Source organism: Triplophysa dalaica, chromosome 16 (genome assembly GCF_015846415.1).
Source record: "Triplophysa dalaica isolate WHDGS20190420 chromosome 16, ASM1584641v1, whole genome shotgun sequence".
NCBI lineage: Eukaryota > Metazoa > Chordata > Actinopteri > Cypriniformes > Nemacheilidae > Triplophysa > Triplophysa dalaica.
The window spans coordinates 849,085-873,613 of NC_079557.1; the positions used below are offsets into that span (position 1 = coordinate 849,085).

Here is a 24,529-nt window from a genome sequence, read left to right on the forward strand (position 1 = left end):
TCCGTTTACTACACAAAACTTCAGAACCGTTGTGGAAAACTCCGCCCCTGCACGCATCTAATTGGCCCATCGAACAACATTCCTCAGGGGAAGCTGTGCTCCGATTGGTCTCAAACTCTGTCAATCAAAAGTTCCAGAACGGGACAGATACGCTGTTGGTGAAGCTGAGATCGTTACCCGGTTAACGGTACCGAGTAAAGGTTGTTTTTGGGATGCGCTTCAACGCTTCATCTGGCGCGTGCTCGAGCGATGTGTTGATTGAACTGACGGAACCGCTGCGCGTGCGGTCGGCTCCGGTAACGGGGGCCGCGGTGTCGGGTGTCTGTGTCGCGGTGGTCGCCGCTGCGCTCATCTACATGTGTTACCGGAAGAGGGTGATCATCACGGCTCCGGTGAGAACACATCACCGTCTTACGTTACATTTGAACAAACATCGTCGTTGTATACGATTGTGTTACTGCTCAAAATACTACTTGTGTGAAGATTATTTTCACGCGGCTCGACTTCTTGTTCTTCTCTTGTTTAGAATACATTATAGACATATAAGTATAACAAACATTATTACACATTTATAATTTCACTCATCCATCCGTTCTCATCTCAGCATCTTCAGTCACAGACACATTATCCCAAAATAAGAACAAAACACCACCAGCTGAGATTAACGAACACCATCATCTCTACCCCGACCACAAATACATTACATCTAAAAAATAATTCATTTACTGAATAAATAAAGAATAGATTTATACCCGAGGCAGGCTGTTGAGTTTAAGTAAGCTATAAAGAAATGCCATATATTAAGAATGTTACCTGTTTAACAAGTCTCCCCCATTGACTCCCATAGTATTTATTTTCCCTTCCATGGCAGTAAGTCGGGATGAGATCTGACATTCTTCCAAATTTCTTCTATACAGGTTTGGAACAATCTGAGAGTGAGTAAACGATCACAGGGTTTTCATTTTGGGGTGAAGACGTCCCTGAGAGGATAACATTTCCAAAATATAGAGAATAAAATCACAATTGCTCTCCTTGTTTATATTTTAAACATGATGGTTGTACATTTATTAGCCTGGAATAAATATCTGTTAGTGTAAAAACCTCCCTGCAGTTGGTGAAGTTCAAAATGATGTACTTGTATATTGACTTCCATGAAATAATCAACTATAAATCATAAACTACTTATCTTCAGGTGTTATTCTGTGTTTAATGTAACGGACACACAGCTGTTGTGTTGTATTGTGTGTTACAGGGATCGCAGAGGCGACTGGAGGTGTGTGAACACAATAGTGAATGTGACAGCGAGAGCGGGAGATCACAACACAAGACTGAACCTGATAAAGCTGTATATACCACACACACAAACACACACATTCTCACACTTGAGCAAACAAAAACATTTACTTATTTATGTGTATCTGTGTGTGTGTGTTGTCTCAGGATGACCCTCAGCTGACAGTAAACAGTGATGTCGCTGCGTTTGCGTTGAAGGCTCGAGTCGTGTATCCCATCAGTCAGCGATTCAGAGTGAGATGAGTTTTGATGTCATGTTTCTTCATCAGAGTGTTTCAGTTTTAACGCCTTCTCGTGTTTGATGTTAGCCGTTAGCAGACGGAGCGTCTAACCCCTCACTGCACGAGAAGTGCCCGACCTCGCCCAATCAGGACTCCTCCTCATCATCAGGTGATGATTGGCTGAGCCGAGAGAGAGAGGACGATGAAAGCAGTCAGTTTATGTCATGCAGTCTCAATAACACACAAACCAGCCGTCCGTTCAGAAGAGTCAAGCATTACCCACAAACCCTGGCTCACTCACGGTCAGTCACACACACACACATACACATGCACACACACTAACACACACACACTGACAAGCATGCACACACACTGAAGTATTGCTGAAGACTTGAGTCTTCTAAAAGTATCTCAAAAACAATCATTCACTCTCCTCCATGACCTTTGACTTCAAGCTATGAATCGTGTTTTTCAGGAATGTTTGTTCTAGCAGAATATTTCCTCTCTTTATTTTACACAAGAGGTCTGTCCTGGACATTTTTTCTGAAGTTTGAGGGGTTTTTTTTAAGCATCGTTTGTTTTAATTTGAGGTCTGTCACTTCTGAGGCATATGTTCACATTCACCTGTGTCACATCACCTCATACGTTCCGTCCGTTCTTCTTCGCTCTGTTCATACATTAACTCAGATTAATCGTTACTCCTGGTTATTCAGTTATCATGGTCTCACAGTGTGGAATGCTGGATCCTTATGTGAATATTTATGATATCCAACATCTAAACCTTTACACACAGTGAGAGTCAAGCAAAGGTTTAAAGGGACACTTACCCCAAAATGAAAATTCTGTCATCAGTTACTCACCCTCACGTTGTTTCAAACCTATTTAAATGTATTTGTTCTGTTCAACACAAAGAAAGATATTTGTAAGAATGTTGGCAATTTTCTGACATCATCATACCACCACCACAGTAGGAAAACAAATATTGTATCATTTCGTTGTTCTGTTGAACACAAAGTGAGATATTTTGAAGAATGTAGGAACACAACCAGTTCTGGGGCACCTTTGACTAGTAATGAAAAAAATAACATTCTTCCAAATATCTTCCTCGTGGTTCTTCAGAACAAAGTAATTTAAACAGGTATGAAATGACACAAGGCTAAATAACTGATGACAGAACTGGGTGAACTTTCACTTTAAGGTGTGAATAATAAATGTTTGTGTATTTGCAGGAACAGTTTGCTGTGTTTGACTCTACAAGAGCTTCATCTCTACACTACACAACTGCAGCAGGAGAAATATAAGGTACAAAACTTTCTATGCTAACATTTAGAAAGGGAACCTCCAGGATGGAGTCTTGGCAGACTGCTTACTTTCAAACACGGCTAGCATGACATGTTATTTTCATGATCTCATGTAATTTACTCTTTAAAGGTCTCATTAGTTCATCTTAAGACTTGAGGTTACTGTAGAAAAGATGAGAAATGCTCTTCATGTGCAGATTTTCCTGGAGATTTTGCCCGTTTTGCTGGGTGACAGAGAGCACGCTGACATCATCCACACGCAGCAGCTGCAGGTGAGAGATGCCCATCACACGTGAGAGATGATGTCACCAAACACGCAGAAACATTCGCTCAATTCCAGTCTCGCTGTGACGTTTGTTCTTCAAATGAGAAACTTTCAGTTTGAAGCAGAAGAGGGTGTGATTGAAAATGAATGTAACGCCGTGTGGCGCTCATGTTGTGCATTTTCCTGCCGCAGTTGATCTTTACCCAGCATCCCTTTGTACAGGAAGTGGAGGTGCTGAAGAAAGAGATGATGAGGGAGGACGAGCGGCAGGAGTCTGACACACTCTTGTGTTCTATAGAGGAGATGGAGAAAACGGGAAGACAGAATCTCACTCGCTCGCTGCAGACGGTAGACATCTGAAACCACTTTCACATGATCTGTCCCACAATGCAGTGCGCTTGAGCTTTCCATTCAAATGTGATGAATGATCTGGATATGAATGAACTGCGGTGATCTCCCAATTCAATTTTTTGTTCATGTTTGTTTAGGCTCTGAGATTTGGAAAGCAGATGGAACGTCTCCGTCAGAGCCTTCACAGCAGGTTTAGCAGGGATGACGCACAGGAAGTGACGCGTGCATTACTGAGGAGTCTGCGGTTGGTGGAGACGGTTCTTGCTGAGATCCAGCGGTCTGTTCTGAAGGTGATGATCACTGTTTACAGTCATGACCGACAGTGAGCTCTGACACTTAGACTGTGTGTTTGACCCAGACGCTGATGGACAGGCTCGAGTGGTGGGAGGAAGTGGCCGATTGGCTTAGAGAGAAAAGCGCCCACCTGAAAAAGGAGGCGGAGCTTGTGGTGAAGCTCACGGGCCAATCGGTGGAGCGGCTGAGACCTGATGGACAGCGGGAGAAACTGATGAGTGAATTTCAGACGAGAGTTACTGAGGAACTCCAGCAGTGGATGGATGGTACAAACACAACATCATTACACTGAATAACTGTCTATCCTTCACAGACCGTAAGATGAGAAGAAATCATCTGATGTGTGTGTCTGTGTCTGTGTGTGAGTGTAGAGATGGGTCGTCAGACTGATGAACTCACACTCAAACACTGTGAGAAGGTGTGTATGAGGAGGAAGAGGATGATGAAGACTCAGAGTTCAGACACACACACAGATATTCAGGTCAGTGACATCTACACCTGTCTGTCTGTTGATCTCTGTCTCATTCTCTCTTATGTCTGTCTCGCTCACTCCGTCTCATTCTGTTTATCTGTCTGTCTGTCTCACACTGTCTCATTCTCTTTGTCTGTCTGTCTCTATCCATGTTAAACTGGTGTGTCTTACACTCTCTCTCTCTCTTTCTCTCTTTTTTTCTGTCTGTCTGTGTCACTATCTCTCTATCAGTCTGTTTGTGTTTTTCTCTTTCTATCGGTCTTACTCTCTTTCTGTTTCTGATCGTTTTGTCTGATTGACATTCTTTCTGACTGTCTGTTTCTCTCTGTCTGTCTCAAACTATCTGTCTGTCTGCTGGTGTGTCTCACATTCTGTCTGTCTGAGTGTGTCTGTGTATCTGTCTATCTGTCATTATCTCTGGCAGCTGATGTGTCATACACTCTCTGTCTGTCTGTTTGTGTTATTCTGTTTCTATCTGTCTCGCTCTCTTTAATTGAATGCTTTTTATCTGCCTGTCTCATTCTCTGTCTGTCTATCTGTCTGTCTGTCCTCCTCCTCGCAGAGGATGTTGGATGTGCAGGTGACACACTGGAATCACTGGAGAGACTTTGAGCTTCAGCAGGATGCAAGAATCACTGACGCTTTGTGTGAACGCTGGAGGGTGAGTGTGTGTGTTTCATTTGTGTTTAATCCCTGTGACACACACATCATAAGTGTGACGTTGTGTCTTTGTAAGCCACATGTCATCAGTGTGTTTCATATATGTAGAGTTTGTGCGGTAAGTGTAGCAGACGCTTGACTGATCTGAGCACAGAGTGTGTGGAGAGCAACATTGCTTCATCAACGGACCTCTGCCAATCAGAGCTGAAGACCCTGAAACTCACAGTGACCAATCAGATACAGCGAGAGGAGAGACACGCCCACACGCACCTGCAGATGATGCGAGAGCAGCTGCAGAGATGCAGACAGGTATTACAGTCACCGTACGACATGAGGGTGAGGGGTGATGAGTACGATGGGATGCATTCATGAATATTATGGGATGCAGGTGTGGATTGAAGAAGAGGCTTTGACTCTGTGCTGTCTGAATCACTTTGGAGAACAGCAGCGTAAGATCGTCATGGCGATGGTTTCCAGGCATTCAGACATCAGGTGACCACCGCATCAGGTGTTGCTGATCTATAAAGCGATGATGTGAGATACTGATGGATTTGATTGATTGTTGACAGTTGTGATCTGATCGAGGAGCAGCAGGGTCTTTTGGTTCTGGAGTTTCAGAGGATTTTATCAGCGAGATATTTTTGCCTGCGGACCGTGAGAGAGATGCACTCTGATGCGCAGGTGAACACACACATTGGTGTTTTTAACATGTTCACACACAGACGCCCTGGGTTCAGTGTCCTCTGGTCTCCAGGACCCCTGTGTTGCCGTGGAAACTCTTCCCCGTGAGGCAGCTCAAAACCTTCATCACGAGCAGCTGTCAGAGCTGGAGGCCGCGGCTGACATGCTACAAGAACACGCCCACATTCTGTTTGGCCACGCCCTCGCATGCACCACGAGGCTGCAGATGAGCTGTCTGTCTGCTGGAGGTTCTGTGAGGACAGACAGATGCGTGAAGGTCAGTGCGCTTGTTCTGTTGAACTTCGTCTCTCTTGAAAAGCACTTTTATGTTCAGAAATGAAACTCGGCGTGTGTGTCTGTGTGTCTGTAGGAAGGGTTGATTGACGCGGTGTGTGAAAGTGTGTTTGTGACACGGGATTCTCTTCTCTCTCTCATCCGTGATTATTACACACATATCCAGCACATCGCCATGACGACGCTGCAGCAGCTGCGACCACACACCACTGCAACGGGTACATCTCTGAAAACTTTCACTGCAAACGTCTATTTATGTTCCTTATCAGACTAAACTTATCATGAGTTACAGACAGAAGGAGCGGCGCTCGGGCTCTACACACACAACTCAACAACTGTGCCAGAAAACTCAACTCTACTGAATCACTTCACAGGTACACTCAAACACTCTCACAAAACACACACTCTGTCATTTGCTTCAATGTGTTTTTGTGTTTATAGGATTGTTGAGATAAAGACAAAGTGTCTGAGCGAGTTTGAAAACAAGCATCACAATCCAGTGCGAACACACAACTACAGACAAGAACTTGCGGTATGTCTGTCTGTCGGTCTTTCTGTGTCTGTCTGCCTATATGTCTGTTTGTCTGTCTGTCTCTCTCTCTCTCTCTCTCTGGCTGTCTGTCTGCACACATATATTTCTGCTCATCACACACATACTGAAGTGCTCACGTGTGTGTGTAGGAAGAAGAGAAGACCTTTATGTGTCGTCTGGCAGCTCTGGCACATGTTTCTCTCGACAGCATAAGCACAGAATATCTCACAGGTCAGTCCCATCAGAACTAAACCTTCACTTTATTTCATGCGACCATAAATGTGTTCATGGAATATGACCATAATGCAGTACAATGTGTACATTATATTTAACGCATGCATAGTAAATACAATTTCTGTTATTGTCTTATCAGTTTATAAGGAAATGTAATTCCTCAAACCAACAAGATGCATTTAGAATAACAATCAGTTGAACATAGAGTTGAGTTTGACTGACTTGATGTATTGTTGTGTTTCAGGGCCAGATGTCAGAGAAAGAAACGTTCAGACAGTCACGTGATGTATGCAGGTTATAACATCTCGTATATGTTTATTCACCTGTTCACTTCATTCTTCATTCCTTTTGAATGCATACATGTGATTTAACACGTTCATCTCTGTTGTCTCTGTGAAAGCTTCACATGGATTTACAGCGACTCTATGCATGACACACTGTGTGTGATATTGTAAATATTGTAATGTCTTTGTACATACTGTATAATGTATCTTATGTATTATGAGTAATTTCTGCTGACATGAACTAGTGTACCAGTGCTAAGATAAAGTAGATATAGTTTACACGCAACACTTCAGAATAACGTGTCGGATCACAACAGTCTGCCTACGGAAATTATAACTGTCCCTACTTTGACTATTTTTAAATCCAGGTTAAAACTTTTTTATTTGATTTGTCTTATAATGCATGATTATAGCAGTAGTTGTGTTTAATCGTGCTTTATAAATAAATTGAGACTGAAAACCACACTAGAAATTCTCTCAGATTAATTCCAGAAAACCTCAGTCACATTTCAGAGTAGTTTTATGGTGCCCCTGAAAATATTTACACAAACCAGTTTTTCTAGACTAGCCGACTCTGTGACTGACAAGCTGCAAAAGTCCAACCTAAACCCATTACTTGGGTAACTAACCACATTGCATCTAGAAACTACATTGTAAGAAACAATAGGTTAAACCTGTAAATAACACATCTTTACACTGAATATATATTTTTTGTCTACTTTTTGGGGTTTTATTTAATTCATATATTTTTCTATTTTAATGTGTATTTGCACTATGTTTGCACCATGTGTACACTTTCTTCTGCACTTAGCTCCTGTCGCCAAGTCAAATTCCTTTGGTGTATAAACATAATTGGCAATAAACTCCTTCTGATTCTGATTATCAATCCTGTATGGTATATTTATAAATAAACAATAATACATATTATAATGCTGATCATTATTTGTTCACGATACCTAAAGCATCAACTAGTTTTATTGAATGTAACTGCTGTATAAACTGTATTACTGTGTGCTGGGAGATGCTGTTGTAACTGCAATGTCCGGAAGAGACAACAGGTGTCAGTAAAGCGCCGCACACACTGGCGTCTGATGCACAGCGCACTGCGCACGCGCAGATGACAGAGACAGGCAAGATGGCGACGAGTAACGGCGGTGGAATGGAGGTGGACCAGACTGGTGAGATATCACAGACACACGCGAGCAGTTGGCCTGAATTATACAACAATACACAACAATATGCTATAATACACACACTGGCGTCACTTACGTTCATTGAAGTTTTAGCTATCCGTACATTTTTATGTTTTGGCAAAAGACACAAGCTAGGGCTGTTGCCGATTGGCTCACCTTCTCTCAGGTTTTGTTTTGGTTGGACAAAAATGCCGAAAGTTCCGCCTCCTGGTCAAAATCTGCACCCTGATTGGCTGGTTTTGACAGCGTGCATCTATGGCCTCTTTGGCTAAAAGCTCCAGCTGTTTATGCTCGAGAATCTCATTGAATGTGTTTTTTAACTTCAGCTGAACAGATCTGTTGTCACATCTACAGTAAACATCAGCTTTCATTCTGCTCCGTTATGTCTTTAAAAAAGCGCAGACAGAACCTTACTAAAATTGTAATGTAAACGTCATTTTGTAGTAACGTTTAGCAAATGTTATAATGTTTCTAGAGTTGAGATCATAAACAGATTAAATTTGATCTGCCAATGTACACATGCCATACATCAATTACTGATCCATCGTGTTATGAAGTCACATATAAAGAAATGTTTAAATCTAATTTTTCTGGTGTCTGACTGTAGCTGACAGACACTCACTGTAAACTCTGATAAGTTACTAATACCCCAAAATATTAAGTTTTAGAGGTTCTTGGTAAGCAGATCTTTTAACTTTTGTTTAATGTTAAATTAAAGTTCTTAATAAGATTAAGTAAGCATGTCTCACAATCACAATTTATATCCTGTCACACTTATTATACTAGAGCCAACAATATTCACATATTCCTACAAAGATAGTAGTACTGTACAAATATAACAATGAAGGAAGGTTTTTGTGTTGGTTTGGTTTAAGAACAGTGGGAGGATTTCAAGATACAACATAAAAAGTCATCATGTGTATAGAAAAACCCATTTAACATGAGAACCCACTGTGTGTGTGTGCAGTGAGCCCCAGTGTGATGGCTGCAGGTGTCACAGGAAGTGTGTCAGTGGCGTTACATCCTCTGGTTATACTCAATATCTCTGATCACTGGATCCGAATCCGCTCGCAGGAGGGACGCGCCGTTCAGGGTGAGATCAGTGTTCTGTGTGAATGAAATCTGTGTGTTACTCAGCACCTGCTCAACTCTTTTATTCTCTGTGTGCGTGTGTGTGTGTGTGTAGTTGTTGGCGCTCTGATTGGACAGCAGGAGGGAAGAAACATTGAGGTGATGAATTCCTTTGAGCTTCTGTTTCACACAGTAGAAGGTCAAATTCACATCGATAAAGAGTATTACTACATTAAAGAAGAGCAATGTAAGTAAACACACACACACAAACACACACACACTCAGAGTATGTGTGCGTGATGCTGTGTTTCCTCCATCAGTCAAGCAGGTTTTTAAGGACATGGAGTTTCTGGGCTGGTACACGACTGGCGGCGCTCCTGACCAATCAGATATCCACATTCATAAGCAGGTGGGCGGGACTTCAAAATCTTTGTGTTGTGTCGCGCCGCAGTTGTGATGATGTTTGTGTGTTTTCAGGTGTGTGAGATTATCGAGAGTCCACTGTTCCTGAAACTCAACCCCATGACCAAACACACAGACGTGAGTGACGCACAACACACACAAGTGTCCAGTGGGTTTTTTGTTGTCATGTTTGTGTTGAGATGTTCTTGTGTCTTGTTTGTACAGTTACCGGTCAGCGTGTTCGAGTCTGTGATCGACATCATCAATGGAGAGGTGAGTGTGTGTGTTTGTGGCGTTTAGAGTTCAACGGTCCTGATCTTTCCTGTCTTTCAGTCTCAGTGTGTTTTCCTCTGTGATGTGGTTGCTAGGCGACCATGCTGTTTGCTGAGTTGCCGTATACGTTAGCGACAGAAGAGGCTGAACGCATTGGAGTCGATCATGTTGCGCGAATGACGACGACTGGGTCAGGAGAGAACTCCACAGGTTACACTTGAACTGTTTCACTGATTCCAAACTTTTAAACGGTGTATAAATACAAACACAGGTTTATGGACATTGTTTGTGTGATTTAAGCGTGTGTTTGTGTGTGTGTGTTTGCGCTTCAGTGGCGGAGCATCTGATCGCTCAACACAGTGCTATAAAGATGCTACACAGCCGGGTGAAGGTCATTCTGGAATATGTGAAAGCTGTTCAAGCTGGTGAGTGTATCAGACACATACAAAACACTACACTGCTCCCAAATCACACACCTGCTTTTATGACTGAAATGTTCAAATGTAAATATGGGGTTAAATAAATGACTTTATTACATTATGGCCCGCTTTCAGAGACACGGTTTATCTTAAATCAGGATTGTGCTTTAGTTAAATTAGCAGATTTAAGTCGCTTTTATAAAAATGCCTTAGAAAAAAACTTCACTGAGGTGCCTCTTGAGACAACAAAACAACGGCACTGACATCTTTAAAGATTTTACACAGCAAGTTATTTTAATTTCAGACAGCTCAATCATTTATTGAAGTCTGGGACAAGACCTAAGCCTTGTCTGTGAAAGCTCATTAAACACTAGTCAACTTTAAAATGGTCACTATTACACAAAAACATGTTCAGTCATATCTGACGCACCAGAGTTTGTTTAACCAATGTTTTGATCCATCTGTGTTATGAGCAGATATGTACATGTGTAACCATCACAACATTAGAGAAGACACAAATTCTTCAGACAGTTGTGGTTTCTCTGTGTGTGATATTGATTCATTGTTCTCACTCATCACAAGAGTTGGGAAACGAGAACCGGGTCTCTTTTGTTTTTTTGAAGAACTGAACAATTTATACATTTGGATTTGAGCGTGGACAAGCGCTGTGAGCAGCCATGAGTCACCGTTTCCCATAAAGGATGTCACAAAACAAACGCCGCTTCTTTAATGCTGAAACATCGTTTTCAATGACTGAACGTGATCTCCACAGACGCACCACGCCGGTTTCCATGACTGTGTGCACTCCACAGACACGTCACGCCTCATCTTGCCGAACACAACATAAACATTCTGTTCATCCACATGACGTTCTTATTGATGACTTATAAATATTCCATCATTCTCTGAGCTGTATTGTGTTTTGATTTATATACATTTGTGTTTAAGATATGCATTTCATCAGTATGTGTACCCCAGTAATTGAACCCATGACCTTGAACATATAGACGGAAGAGTGTGCCACATGACACTCTCTCACTTGTGTGTTTATTAGGTGAAGTTCCGTTTAATCATGAGATCCTGCGGGAGGCCAACGCTTTGTGTCACCGCCTTCCTGTTCTCAACACTCTCAAGTTTAAGACGGACTTTTATGATGTGAGTACACACGCACGCACACACACTCTGATCTCTCATAGACACATACTGTTAGATGCAAGTACTTCTGTAAAAATGTGTCTTGACGACTTTCTCTTGTAGTGGAGTGATATTTGACCTGTAGTATCTGTACTTTCATGTAAAGGAGTTGTGTACTTGGACATCAGTTTTTGTCTTCAGTTCTTACTGAAGATGGACAGTCTTTTAGTGACTTGAGGGGTTTGTGTTGATTAGAAGTTGGTTGATTTTCTGATGTGGATTTACAGCAACATAGATTTTGACCCAAACCTTGTTGAAAGTTGAACATTCAGACGGTGTAACTTGTGCTTTCTGTCTCTTTGCAGCAATGTAATGACGTGGGTCTCATGGCGTATTTAGGCAACATCACCAAAACCTGCAACAGCATGAATCAATTCATCAACAAATTCAACGTTCTGTACGACCGGCAGGGCATCGGCCGACGCATGAGGGGACTTTTCTTCTGACATGTTTCAGTGTTCTGCTGCGTGTTTTCTCAGTCTTGTGATCGCGTTCTGATTTTTGCCTTTTCTGTTGTAAATGAACTTCTCACACCATTAAATGGACTTTTTGTGACTTTTGTGTGTTTGTTTCTGTGCAATGAGGCACACATGCAACAATACACATTTGCATCAACGATGTTGCAGATTCATTCACACGAGATGAGTAGTTTTGAAGTTTGACTTTACATTTTCAGTCAAATCTCATTAAACTATATATGAATGTGATGAACTTAACTTATATTGTTGCATTTATGTATTTGGCATTCTTTTGACTTTGAGCAACACATTTTTATCCAGTGTGTCAAACCTTTGTGTTGCACGTAAAGAGGAGAAACTGAACCTGATTTAAGCAAAAGCTTTCTACTACAGTCGCTTCTGCTGAAACAAATGTTTTTCATTTAGGGAAAGATTTAACCCTCAGGGAGGCTTTCTAAACTTCCTGAACACACACATATATAGGCCAACAGAAGTTGCTATTAAAAGCTTTTCTTACATAAAAACCACCTCATAAACTTCAGTGTGTTCAGCAGAAATCAACCAACATGTGTTGACAACTGATGCCACGCTGGACAACGCATAAATCCCCCAAAATTTCATCGATTTGTTTTATTGCTAAACTTTTTTTTCCTATTATAGGTGAAATATTCAGGGAAATGACAGCGTTCAAAAAGTTACAATTTTAACTTTAAATTGTGGAATTTGACTAAATGTACCAAAGTTGTGTTATCTCCACACCACCTAAACTCTTACCAACAGTAGTGATTTAGTTGTCTGTTTGAATTCATGTTTGTGGGTTTATAGTGTGTTTTTGTGCTCATGCTGAGCAGCTGTAAAACACTTTAAACACAAACAGCTGTGAGACTGAAACTAATGAGCTTTAGACCTGCTGACACACAACAACCTCAGCTCTTTCACCTGTGTGTGCGTGTGCGTGAATGTTAAAAAGTGATACTTCACTCAAAAATGAAAATTCTGTCATCGTTTCCTCACCTTTGAGTTTTTCCAAATGTGTATAAATGTCTTTGTTCGGATGAACACAGAGAAAGATATTTGGAATAATGCGTACAATGAAACAGATTTTGCCCCCCTTGACTCCCATAGTAGGAAAAACTACATTATCATTTTTTGTTCTGTTGAACACAAAAGAAGATATTTTGAAGAATGGTGGACAGCGAACAGCTCTGTGGCACTTTTGAATAACAATTGTTTTTTTTCATACTATGTTCTTTATACACATTCTTGCAAATCTATTTGCAAGATGTTTTCATCAGAACAAAGACATTTATAAACATTTGAAGAACTGTACGGGGAGGAAATGATGACAGAAATTTAATTTATGGGTTCACAATGTAGGATTATCACATCAGACAAACAAGAATCAATTCACGTGGGTGAAAAACAACTTTAATGGATCATCAAAGTTTCTCCTCAACACACACATAACAGTTTGTATGCAGTTTTCTCAGCAGTGTGTGCGTGTGTGTTTTATGCGCTGTCGGCCGCTGTGTCTGCAGACGCAATGGGGTATCGGTACGGGTCATAGAGTTCTGACTGGTAGTTGTAGGGGTAAAGGTAGTACGGGTGTGGGTGTTTCTTAGCGATGGGCAGTGGTGGAGCTGGTTCCTCCTCCTCCTCCTCTTCCTCCTCTTCCATCACAGGTGCTGGGGGCGGAGCTTTACCCTTCACAGAGCGTGGCGGGTGGTCGATGAGGCAGTCTGGATCCCAGTACGGGTCACAGTCGAATTCCATCCCCTTAAACGTCATAGGAGCGGGCGGGAGAGGCTCAGATTTTTTGATGACGGGTGGAGGAGGCGGTGGTCCCTGCAGTTTGCAGTTGGAATGGTATCTCGGGTCACACAGCACTGGCACGGCACCGGTGGGCATGTAGACGATGTGCGGCTTACACAGGGGGTCTTTGCTGTTGCAGAGGTAGATGACGTCGGCCTGAGAGATGGGTGGGGGCGCGGGGGCTTTGACAGGGGCGGGAGCAGGTAGTGCTCTCTCGGGAGGAGGCGGTTTGCACGACTTGTCTTTGGCGGGGTCACATTTGGGAAGCGGAGGCAGGACTGGGATGCCCAGTTTGCTCTGGTAGTAAGAGGCGTTTGGACCGTAAACCTGTTCCAGCTGTCTCATCTGCTGATATATCATCCTGATCCTGTCGATCTCATATAACTGCAGGAAGAAGAGGAAGAATGAATCCACACTGAACATGTTCTTTAAGACTGTGTGTGTGTGTGTGTGTGTGTGTCTTACTCCCTCTGTGTGTCCGATGCTGCTGTAGTATCTGTAATACGCCTGGAAGTCTGGAGTCTGTCTGTACCAGTTTGGATCCACGTTGCGTTTGGGTCGAGAGTTGGACAGGAAATCATTTGCCTTGTTGGAGTTGACACTTACTGAAGCAACATCTAACACACACACACACAAACACAATTTGAGAAATTGTAAACCTTTAATAATGTGCATCCGTCAAACCTTCAGTGAAGAACATGAGCCATTTACCTCCCTGTTTTAGGAGGTTCAACATGGATTTTCCTTCACATTGATCTGAAAATAAACCATTTGAGTAGTGCTTAAAGAGAAGTTGGAAATGGAAACATGAAATAAATAAATTTGATATAAATATTACATTTACACATCTCTCATTTTAAACCGAAAAGTGAAGATGGAAACTCACATGGCAGCAGCAGCAAGCAGCTGAACAGCAGTTTCATTGCAGACGACATGACCTCTGAACCCTGACAGACAAGCGTTTTTATTTTTTTTCACATTTTATACTTTAACACAGAGAAGAAATTAACTTAAACAGTAATTTCGTTTTTTATTTAAAAAATATTGTTATTCATTATCAGAAATGCATTTAAGCCTTTGAGTAAAATGTGACTAAGTTCTCACTTTTGTCCTTCATTTACAGTATGTTATAAATCAATAAGACAGTAATCATTTACACACCAAAATATGGTTCAACAATATAACAACTTGCGAACAAATATAGAAAATTAAGAAAATTAAGCATTAAGAAAATTATTAAGAATAATAAAATAAAAACAGGTATAAACGTCATCATACAAATAACTTCGAAAGGAACTAGATCTTTAACAAAAAAAAAACTCAATATAATTATATTGTTACTATATACCAGTATTAATACTGTACTTCTATTATTACCACATATATTATATTATTCAATTCTACTATAAATAACACACAATCGTTCTAATTCTCCTTTAGCCAATTTTTTTTAACAAATACATGATTTTTCCCTAATCAACAAAACTTGATAATAAAGTCCATCAAAATGTAAAAAAAAAACATCCTTTTTTGAAAATTAACTTAATAATCTACAGACTTACAGAGAGATAAACTTCAACCTCACCTTCAGAGTCACCACGCGCTTTACGTCACTGAGCGCACACAGGTGATTTTATCCTCACCGTTGATCTGTCAATCACTTGAGCACGGCCGATCTATTGGTTAGAAGATCTCGAGGACACGCCCAGCGCTCAGATCTCTGCGCTCGCGGAAAGCGCAACATCAAAGGAAGATCATGAATGTGAAGAGAAAGCGATCAATAACTTCATATTCACGCACACTCTCAGACGCCTGTCGCCACATTATTAGCGGGTTTAGTCAGAAACAGATGTTTTCCGATATCGTGAAACTTTAAAGGCTCATAAAACTGACTTCTGCAGACGCGACACATTCCAGACTAACAACCGTTTACTTCATCCGGACGAACGTCCACGTTTTACAAAAGTTAAGAGAACAGGCGGCACGAGGAGCTGCGCAGTCCGCTCACTCTATGATGTCAAAGTATCGCGAGAGCGAGTCGAAAACACAGCTTTTACATCGCTCTCGCGATACTGTAACATCACACGCGTAAAGTAGCGCACTACAAGTTTAAACCCTGACTTCAGCATCCTCCCAATGTTCTGCTTTATTCGGAATTAATATCAGGTTTATTTAACTTGGTTAATTGTAGTCCGAAGGCTCGTTTCCTTCAGTTTAGATTTTGCCAAACAATATGCTTCTTTAATTCACAAATTTAAGAAAAATAACAGTAAGATAGTCACAAGCACAATGTACAAAAGCGATCATTACATTCATTTTATTTTGACCATTTTCTCTCACATAATGTAAAGTATCTTATTAAAACTGCACGTGTTGTTGCAGAAGTTAGAATTTCTGTACATTTTCTCAGCAACAGTGAATCTGTAACACTATTGAACACACAAGCCAAACACACAAAATTAAACTATTTACAACATTTATTTCAGATAGTAAAAACAAGCACATGTGAGGAGAGCATCGGTTTAACACAGACATTAATACAGAAAAAGCTGTGATGTCATCAAACACCTTTGGCAATACATGTTTAAACAAAGGTGACGCGTGTGCGTGCCTGGTTTATCTGCCATACGTTCAGCTCCTCGTATTCATCCAGAGCGGCCTGATACTGTGCAGGAGTGAAACCACGAGACACGCAGCGCTGCTCCGCCTCCGTCATGTTAATAGATTTAACTGATCCCTCACCAGCCAGCTCACGCAACAGAGAGAAGATCACGTCTGCAGGCCGCTGAGCCCTGAACACACACACAGACAAGATTTATTAGGACACATTCCACTTCAAAGACATTTTTTAGAGAACTTAACTTTGACACCAGTGAACCAACACAGAACAGAGTCTTAAGTCTGTGAGAGAGAGACTGATGTGTATGTACCTGGTGTTGTTTGTCTTGTCAGCCTGCAGCGAGTCCTTGCTCATCTCCATCAGTCTCATGGCCTCATTTACATCCTCCTTCTCAACAATATCCACCATCCGCAAGCGAGCCTTAAACACACACACACACATTCTGAATGCCTCATCTTCTCACATATTCATTAAAAATCAAAAGTTCATGCATTTCAAACAGTTAGAAAAGTTTTAAGACAAAACCATCTTTCTATCACAATGCGCGTGTCACTTCGTCTTCCTCCAGAAGAAGATAATAAATGACATCTTGTTGTAGTTTATCACAATGTTGAGTTGTGCCGGCACTGTCAGACCGAGACAAGTGCAATGCCTTCTGGGAAAACCAGCAACTGCTCAAGTCTCCGCCTCTCAACACCAGCTACTCTCTTAAACCGGCGCAGGGCCGGCGTGTCTCTGAGGTGTCGTGTACGTTCAGTTTTGCATGGGTTTGCACAGCGGCGTGACATGAGGCTGACTGCCCACCCCGCAAAGCTGAGCGTCACCACGACAACAGACAAGCATCAGGCGAGCGGGAGAACGTGCGATGTCAGACAGCAGCGTGTGTTGTGAAGTGCCGTTTCTGCAGTAGACCTTTACCAGCTACCTGCACAAACAGCACTTTTAACACCCAACAGCCGCATCAGACGATCTTCTTCCTGATTCACAAGTTCACAAGTCCTGGAATACACTTGATAGTTTTTAACATCTGTCGCTCTGCACATCACATACACACTAGGGTTGCACGGTGTACCGGTGCTACGGTAGCAACGCGATGCTAAAGCTCAAAAATACCAGCGATGCCTCTTTTTGAAATGGTGGTACCGTAGGTAATGTTGCATATGTGCATTAATATTCATTTGAACACTTACCTTTCGAACACGCCTTTCTGCAGTGTTTATCTCCAACATGTATGTGTTTTGAATTACTCTGACATAAGTGTTTTGAATGAGTTTGTTAAATGATTCAGTAACTCAGAGGAAAATTGACGCCACCTATTGGCCGTCTTATTTCTGCATTTAAGGTAAGCCTAATATTTCCCTTTATAAAGACTGCGTAATCCAGTTTACTTTAGTGTCTATGAGTTTTAGTAGTTCACTGTAGTATACTAGTGTTTTTTAACTTTACCATTGTAAATATTTAAATATACAACTAGGGGTGGGTGAAAAATAAATAAATTCACATATGAATAACGATTCAGTCCTCTAGCAATTCTTATCGATTCACAGATTAAAAAAAAGATTTTCTAGTAAATATAACAATTGTCGGAACACAAAAAGCAGAACTTATTTGCGAGAGTGGTGAGGGCTTGGAAAGTCCAGAGACCACACAGCTTCAGCTCAGCAACAGCGATAGCAGGGTAAAAGATATACAGCCCCATTTTTATATACACCCCAAGGCAAGTTTTTGGAAATACTTTGGATCTTATCAACTCTATGGTAAGAAGGAGCATGACAAGACAACTTTCTAAAGCGAACGTGAAGTATTTTGAGAACACTTAACGTAAAAACTCAAAATGGAATAAAATCTAAACATGTGTATCTCAACGAATTTTGAGGAAGAATCGTTATAAAAAAGTTATTAGAATCGAATCTTGAGGTACCAAAAGATTCCCACCCTTATATACTACAGTATTTTCAACAATTTAAGTACTTCTATAAATAGAAAAAGGTTTAATCTAAATCTGTGCTTTTTATATAGATTTGAATTATGAACATGGTACAGCATTGTGATACGACTTTATATGGAGATACTTCAGCTGGTATAGTATGGCAAGACATGTTTATGGTACCGTGACAACCCTAATGGCAGAGCTGGTCCTGTGTGTGAGTGAAGTGCCCACATTGCAGTAGGACACATACACACTATCTGCACTGTAAGCACTTTACCACACGCAGGACACATGCCAGTGAGGGAGTTTGATAAAACATGAATTTCCTCAAAAATAAGCTCATCACCATCTCAATTCATAAGTTATATTGTTTAGGGATCATGGTATGTTGTGTCTCACCAGGGCAGTGGAGAGACGCAGGATGGACAGCAGCGTTCGGGCAGATGTGAACGTTGTGTCTTTGCCAACTCGAGCCTCTTTCCTCATCTCCACATATGCGGCTGTGATGTAATCGGCTAGAGCCTCAGGAATCAACGGCTGCTTCTGTTTACACTTACTGATGTAACGCCTGCAGACACATATGGGGTAATAGAGTGTTTATATATGGGTGTAACAGGGTTTGACATCAAGCACAGCACATGTTAACCAGGGATGGGCGATATTATATCCTTTGCGATATACCGCTAGACATTCTCCAGACGTCTTCACCAGTGGCAAAAATGGGGTTTGCAGTATATACGGTACATGGGGCGCCGCACAAGGGGGGCGCCATTGTGCCAAAATATTATTTAATGTTTTTTTTAATACAAAATTATAAATAATAACAAATATAACAAAAAGTCGTTATCGAAAACTTTTTAGTTTCACAATTGTCTAGCATTTTAAACGAGTTCAATAAATATATATTTTATTTAATCTAATCATTATGTCAACCAATCACTCTTTGACCATCAAATGACCAAATTTAGTTTTTCTATGAAAGTTGAATTATAAAGTTCCAGTAAAAGTAAGTTTAACATAGTGTATTTTATTGTTGTGTTTTTAATAAATATTAATGAACCACATCCAAGCATTCGTTTAAAAGTAGGTCTAAGTGGGGAAGAAAACAAAGACCTTTTGTCACAACACGAGTATATAATTTGATACGTTTTTAATCGTCTTATTCTGATAATAATAAATAATGTTAATAATAATTCTTGTTGAAGAAAGGGAATGATCTAATTTTCTAACATTGAAGATCAAATTAAGTTTAAAATTCACTGGGAACATAAACTTTTATCTTTTGTTCATTAGTTTTCAGATTATTCTTTATCTTTTGAGAATTGTGTATCTGTTACACTGTGAAGCAATTGGAAAAGTGTTTATGTTAAAGGAAACCTTTATCCTTCTGTTATAGGTGCAAATCTGATTGTCATCTTCACATGATGTCAAATATAACTAGAATGACTCAAAGTAACATACAACCTGTCTGCAGATATTATATTTGGGGTGTTTTCTGTATTGGGGTGTACCTCATGAGTTTCATGTCGATTGGGTTGAAGTGAGTTGGCGGCTGTTTGCAGTGCTGATGGACATATGTGATGTGTTGGGCCAGTCGCAGGTCGTTGTCAGTATCTGGTTTGTCCTGAATGAGCCACAGCAGGTCAAATCGAGACAGCAGAGCCGCAGGCAGCTGAATGTTCTGCTCAAGTGTCTTGCGTGGGTTGTATCGACCATACGCAGGGTTTGCCGCTGCCAGTATTGAACAACGAGCGTTTAAGGACGTCATGATGCCGGCCTGGGAAAAATCAAGACAAATGTGTTCAATGCGTTGTTGCATTCCTATAAGCAGATATTTATTTGTGACTCGACACAATCCAGACGTGATCAATGGAAACTTGTGTTACCTTGGCGATGGAGATGGTCTGTTGCTCCATAACCTCATGAATGGCTGTACGGTCGGCATCAGCCATCTTATCAAACTCATCGATGCAGCACACACCCAAGTCAGCCAGAACTAAAGCCCCACCCTCCAGGGTCATCTCTCCTGTGACCGGGTCACGCATCACAGCAGCCGTCAAACCTACACCTGACGAACCCCGTCCAGTAGTGTACTGACCTGACACACACACACACACACAAGAACATTAGAAGACGATCAACAGTTTCCCAAGACATTCCTAAATGTTTATAATGCTACTGAAATTGTTGTTTTTTTAATGCTAGTTTCAAATGAAAGCTGATATGACAGTATGAACACTCACTGCGTGGGGCAAGACGGTCGATATATGACAGCAGCTGAGACTTCGCCACACCCGGATCACCCATCAGACAGATGTTAATGTTCCCTAAAAACACACAAATATACAGACAATGTCCTCTTATTAAGAGCAGTTTTACAGGAAGTAATCACATATTTAAGAACATAAACAAAGTGGATTTATTTTGGACCAACACTTAAAAAACAATGTGTATATGCACCGCTCCAACCCGAGAGACGTAAAACTTGTGATCTTTTTTATTACAAACCAGAAGAATAGGAAAATGGAAGGTTGTTGTATTAAACTTTACTGATATCAGTGATTGTTTGCATCAGTGTCTACACTCAAAATCTTTCCTCACCTCTGATCTTCATGCCACGTGGTGCCTGCTCGACTCCGCCCACCAGCAGCAGCAGAAGAGCTTTCTTGACATCCTCATGACCGTAAATCTCTGGAGCGATCGACCCCGCCAGCTTCTCGTAGAAATCCTCCTCTACACACACACAAACAGAAGTGAACACACTCGATAGGATGCATGTGTACAGAACACACACAAAAGATGCATGCACAGGCCATACCTGTTATTTGTCTGAGCTCTTCATCACTGAGCTCTTCGGTACCCAACTCATCATCCTCCGACTTATTCATCAGAGTGATGCTGTGACAATCCAGATACGTCTCAGACAACAAACCCTAAAACACACAAACTTCTGTTTTAGACACGAGCGTCTGGGTCACTCAGACACGCACACAAAGGAAAAAACACACAACGTGAAGTGCACATCACCTGTACGGCCTGTCTGAAGCCAGAGCGCAACAGAGGAAGGAATATTCCTGCAATAGCCACGTGATCTCCAGGCTGCGCCACACGCGTGTTCTCTCCGCGTGCATAAATGGTCATGCTGCGAGGAATGTTTCCTACGGGCACCTGATCGCTCTGCAAGACCATTAAAACACAATCAGTTACCGCTCAAGTTCACCGAGACACACGGTATGCTCACGCAAACACATACATGTTCCTGAATGCGCAGCTCCTGGAATTTGACGAACTTTGACCCCCGTGTCTGCAGATACAGACGCCCTCCGGATTTGTTGGTGACACATTCCTGACTGGGGCACATGATCAGCGGCATGAAGCTTGGCGAGGCGATCTGAGAAACAAATCATGTTTATTAGTCCAGCGCCCCTCACAGCCGTGTGATCATGAGCAGCTTTTAATGAGCAGCAGCGTCTCTACCGGCTGATAGGTCTCTGCGCCGCACTGGTCACATGTGTACGTGGCGACGGCCATCATGGGTTTGACCTCGGTCGCTCTGGTCACGATCCCTCTGACCGACACGAGCTGACCGATGCTGTCGGCCTTCACATCACGAACCACTTTCGGCTTCATTGTGGATGGAGGTTTGAAATACACTTCACTGAGGGCAGAAACACAGATCACGGGAGTCACATGATGCTCAATCAACTTCTGACATCACATGTGGTAAGTACAGCTGAGCACACGGAATGTCACACGTGTGTGTTCAACTCACAATCTGCGCATGAGTTCAGATGGGTACTTATTCCGGGGGTCACGTGTATCAGCAGGGTCGCGACCTCTGGTCTCCATCATCAGCCTGTGCTCAATATAAACATCCAACGCATCCTTCGCCACCACCTACAATACACACATTTCCATTTTAAACACATTGCATTATTCTGTACTGTGTATTTCTCATTTTTCAGCCTCAAACTGTTATGGTTCCTTAAAAAGGTTGATTCAAGTTTCGCAACAATTGCATCATTTGGCCACACAAACACACACACCTCTCGTTCTCTGTATTCCGGCAGGAGCTCCTGAACAGCATCAGCAAACAGTCCACCGTAGCGTTTGGTGTTTTCACACACACTCTCCACCAGTTCAGGGTCTTCTTCAGCCATGTCATCAAGATCCACCAACAGTGCCACCTGCTCACGGTGAGCCAGAGAGACCTACACACACACACACACACACACACACACACACGTGAGATAAAGTCTGACACACCGCTGTACATCTGCAGAAACAGGCCATCATCTCACCAGCTGAGCACCGTATTTAAAGACCTTCTTCCCAGAGTCATCCTCCGTGTAGAACTCCTGCAGAAAGCGCTTACACTTTTCTGAAAAACAGATGAGAAAATCATCATCACACACTGAACTCATTACTTGACAACAAATGAGAAGAGCAGCGGACATCGGTTTGTTTGCACAACAACTAAATTCAATTTATGGACGAAATTGAAACTCGCAGAATGATGTGACGGAGCCTGCGCAGGTGCAGCCAGACAAGCGCGCGCCCATTGACAAACAACAGTCACGTGAGCGCGCCCCTCCCCCGCGCGGGATGACGAGGGAACAAAAACAAACAACCGACCGAATATAGAGCGGTAATGCGCGAGCCACACAATAATAATTGACCTTAAAAAACGCACAACACTACACATATGAACATCACAGAGTTGTGGAATAAAACCAAGATTTAAAAACTGACCAACAGCGGTTCTAGAGAGAACCGAGTGAATACAAAATGAGTCGAGACATTTCGACGCCTCAAACCAAACATCATCGATTCAGTGTCGTGTACATGAACCGTCTTCATCGCCAGCGGTCCTTCCTCGGTTCAGATGTAATACAGTCTGGCTTTAGAAATGACGCGCTTGAAACGCCACTCGATCGCTGCTGTTTTTGTAAACAAAGAAGCACATGGCTCTGAGGACCCGTTACCGCCCGCGCCGCTTCCGCCATCCATCCGCGGTTAAATAATCCCAGACAAACCGGGCAGTTTCACACAACATTGAAACCTTCACGATGCGATTCAAAGCGAACTCTTGAGGTCCGTGTCGTGCACGAGTCGCGCTAAAAGATTCAGATCGTGTTCGAGAAACTTTTAGTTTGAAAAAGCGAGAACTGGTTGAAACCAGCACGTGGTATCCGCGCGCCGCCGCTCTTTGTTCGCAAATTCCATCCGGGCATTTTATTTTACGCGCGCGCAAGGCAAACTGTGTTTGCGTCAATAACTACATTTTGTAAACGAAGTTATTAAGACGCACAGTAAACGCGGTAGCGCGAGAAAATATATCACAGATGTTAAACAGCGACGATTTCAGATCTCCCTTGCACGTTACATTCGGCTCGAGGTTAAATCTCGTAATTTAAACACTTCTGTTAATTTGCATATACTTAATTAAATATATGTTTAATTAACGTTTACGTTGATCGTCGTTGACGCACTTGTTTCACTCATAAAGAATAAACTCTTCAAACCAGTGAACTAAGTTACTTTCATTATGCGTTGAAGTGTGTGTGTGTGTGTGTTAAAAGTGAAAATCCCAACTCACCCTTCTCCGCCACATAATCTTTCGGCGCCATGTTTATCGCAGAAATGTTAAATAGTAAAATCTATAAGATATATGTATAAATATTATTCTAGTATAGCGTTTTATTCACGGAAAGTACAACACCGTCTCGAGGGCAGCTGCAGCTGCAAAAACTGGCGCGAGTCTGCCTACACTTTCCACCAATGACAGCGCGTTTCTGTGTGTGCGAAGGCGGGGCTCTGCTGTGGCGCGAAAGCCTTCCGAACGTGATCAGTCATGTGACCATATCCACCAATCGCAGCCCGATTTGGAACGGCGCTAAAAACGCCGACTCGTGACGTCACAGGAAGCGATACACGCTGAGGACATCCGCTGGTCAAGTGCTGTAAATGCAGCGGCTGGAAGCATTTCTGAAACTAAATATCAGCATCTAATATTCTTTAAACACAGATGTATCTTTAACAGAGTGTTAACTTTTGTGCATTCACGAGATCGTTTAAGAATATAAAGCGTTTATATAACATTGCGTTTTCTTCCTCGATGTGCTCTCGCGGTACTTTGATGTCATACGGCGATCGTTTATTTGCGCAGCTCTGCGATAAATGTCTCGCAACTCGTTTTGTTTTTACTTTGTGAACTGAAATTGTCATTTATAATTTCTAGTTAAATGTCGGGCTTATACACACACATAAACTTA

The 24,529-nt window shown here is 41.9% G+C and overlaps 4 protein-coding genes across 5 annotated transcripts; 2 read left to right on the top strand and 2 right to left on the bottom strand.

The window, feature by feature from the left end:
• The first annotated feature begins 92 nt into the window (after positions 1-92).
• On the top strand, positions 93-7,812 carry LOC130437925 (evC complex member EVC). Its single transcript, XM_056769595.1, has 20 exons — positions 93-392; positions 1,253-1,345; positions 1,441-1,527; positions 1,602-1,816; positions 2,744-2,816; positions 3,013-3,087; positions 3,303-3,428; positions 3,569-3,721; positions 3,790-3,991; positions 4,097-4,206; positions 4,760-4,858; positions 4,966-5,166; positions 5,246-5,349; positions 5,427-5,538; positions 5,612-5,815; positions 5,909-6,050; positions 6,125-6,206; positions 6,274-6,364; positions 6,514-6,595; positions 6,843-7,812. Exons 1-20 carry the CDS (start codon positions 213-215, stop codon positions 6,881-6,883), a joined length of 2,472 nt encoding a protein of 823 aa, XP_056625573.1. The 5' UTR covers positions 93-212; the 3' UTR covers positions 6,884-7,812.
• A 154-nt stretch (positions 7,813-7,966) lies between these two features.
• Positions 7,967-11,989, top strand: cops6 (COP9 signalosome subunit 6). Its single transcript, XM_056769748.1, has 10 exons — positions 7,967-8,060; positions 9,043-9,168; positions 9,262-9,393; positions 9,467-9,555; positions 9,624-9,686; positions 9,774-9,821; positions 9,917-10,031; positions 10,154-10,246; positions 11,295-11,395; positions 11,740-11,989. The coding sequence occupies exons 1-10, from the start codon at positions 8,000-8,002 to the stop codon at positions 11,878-11,880; spliced, it is 969 nt and encodes a 322-aa protein (XP_056625726.1). The 5' UTR covers positions 7,967-7,999; the 3' UTR covers positions 11,881-11,989.
• Positions 11,990-13,348: 1,359 nt separating this feature from the next.
• On the bottom strand, positions 13,349-15,285 carry LOC130438303 (zyxin-like). The gene is made up of 5 exons (XM_056770166.1): positions 15,267-15,285; positions 14,591-14,651; positions 14,416-14,460; positions 14,170-14,321; positions 13,349-14,088 (listed from the first exon to the last, which is right to left on the bottom strand). The coding sequence occupies exons 2-5, from the start codon at positions 14,637-14,639 to the stop codon at positions 13,402-13,404; spliced, it is 933 nt and encodes a 310-aa protein (XP_056626144.1). The 5' UTR covers positions 14,640-14,651; positions 15,267-15,285; the 3' UTR covers positions 13,349-13,401.
• An 878-nt stretch (positions 15,286-16,163) lies between these two features.
• mcm7 (minichromosome maintenance complex component 7) lies at positions 16,164-24,026 on the bottom strand. 2 transcript variants are annotated; one of them, XM_056769368.1, is made up of 15 exons: positions 23,854-24,026; positions 22,556-22,635; positions 22,301-22,465; positions 22,027-22,151; positions 21,732-21,912; positions 21,508-21,645; positions 21,282-21,431; positions 21,073-21,187; positions 20,856-20,987; positions 20,498-20,581; positions 20,141-20,352; positions 19,766-20,031; positions 18,654-18,822; positions 16,635-16,744; positions 16,164-16,496 (listed from the first exon to the last, which is right to left on the bottom strand). In XM_056769368.1, exons 1-15 carry the CDS (start codon positions 23,882-23,884, stop codon positions 16,289-16,291), a joined length of 2,166 nt encoding a protein of 721 aa, XP_056625346.1. In that variant the 5' UTR covers positions 23,885-24,026; the 3' UTR covers positions 16,164-16,288. The 2 variants fall into 2 exon arrangements, with proteins under 2 accessions (XP_056625346.1, XP_056625347.1); XM_056769369.1 differs by lacking the exon at positions 23,854-24,026 and adding an exon at positions 23,007-23,520.
• Positions 24,027-24,529: the final 503 nt, after the last annotated feature.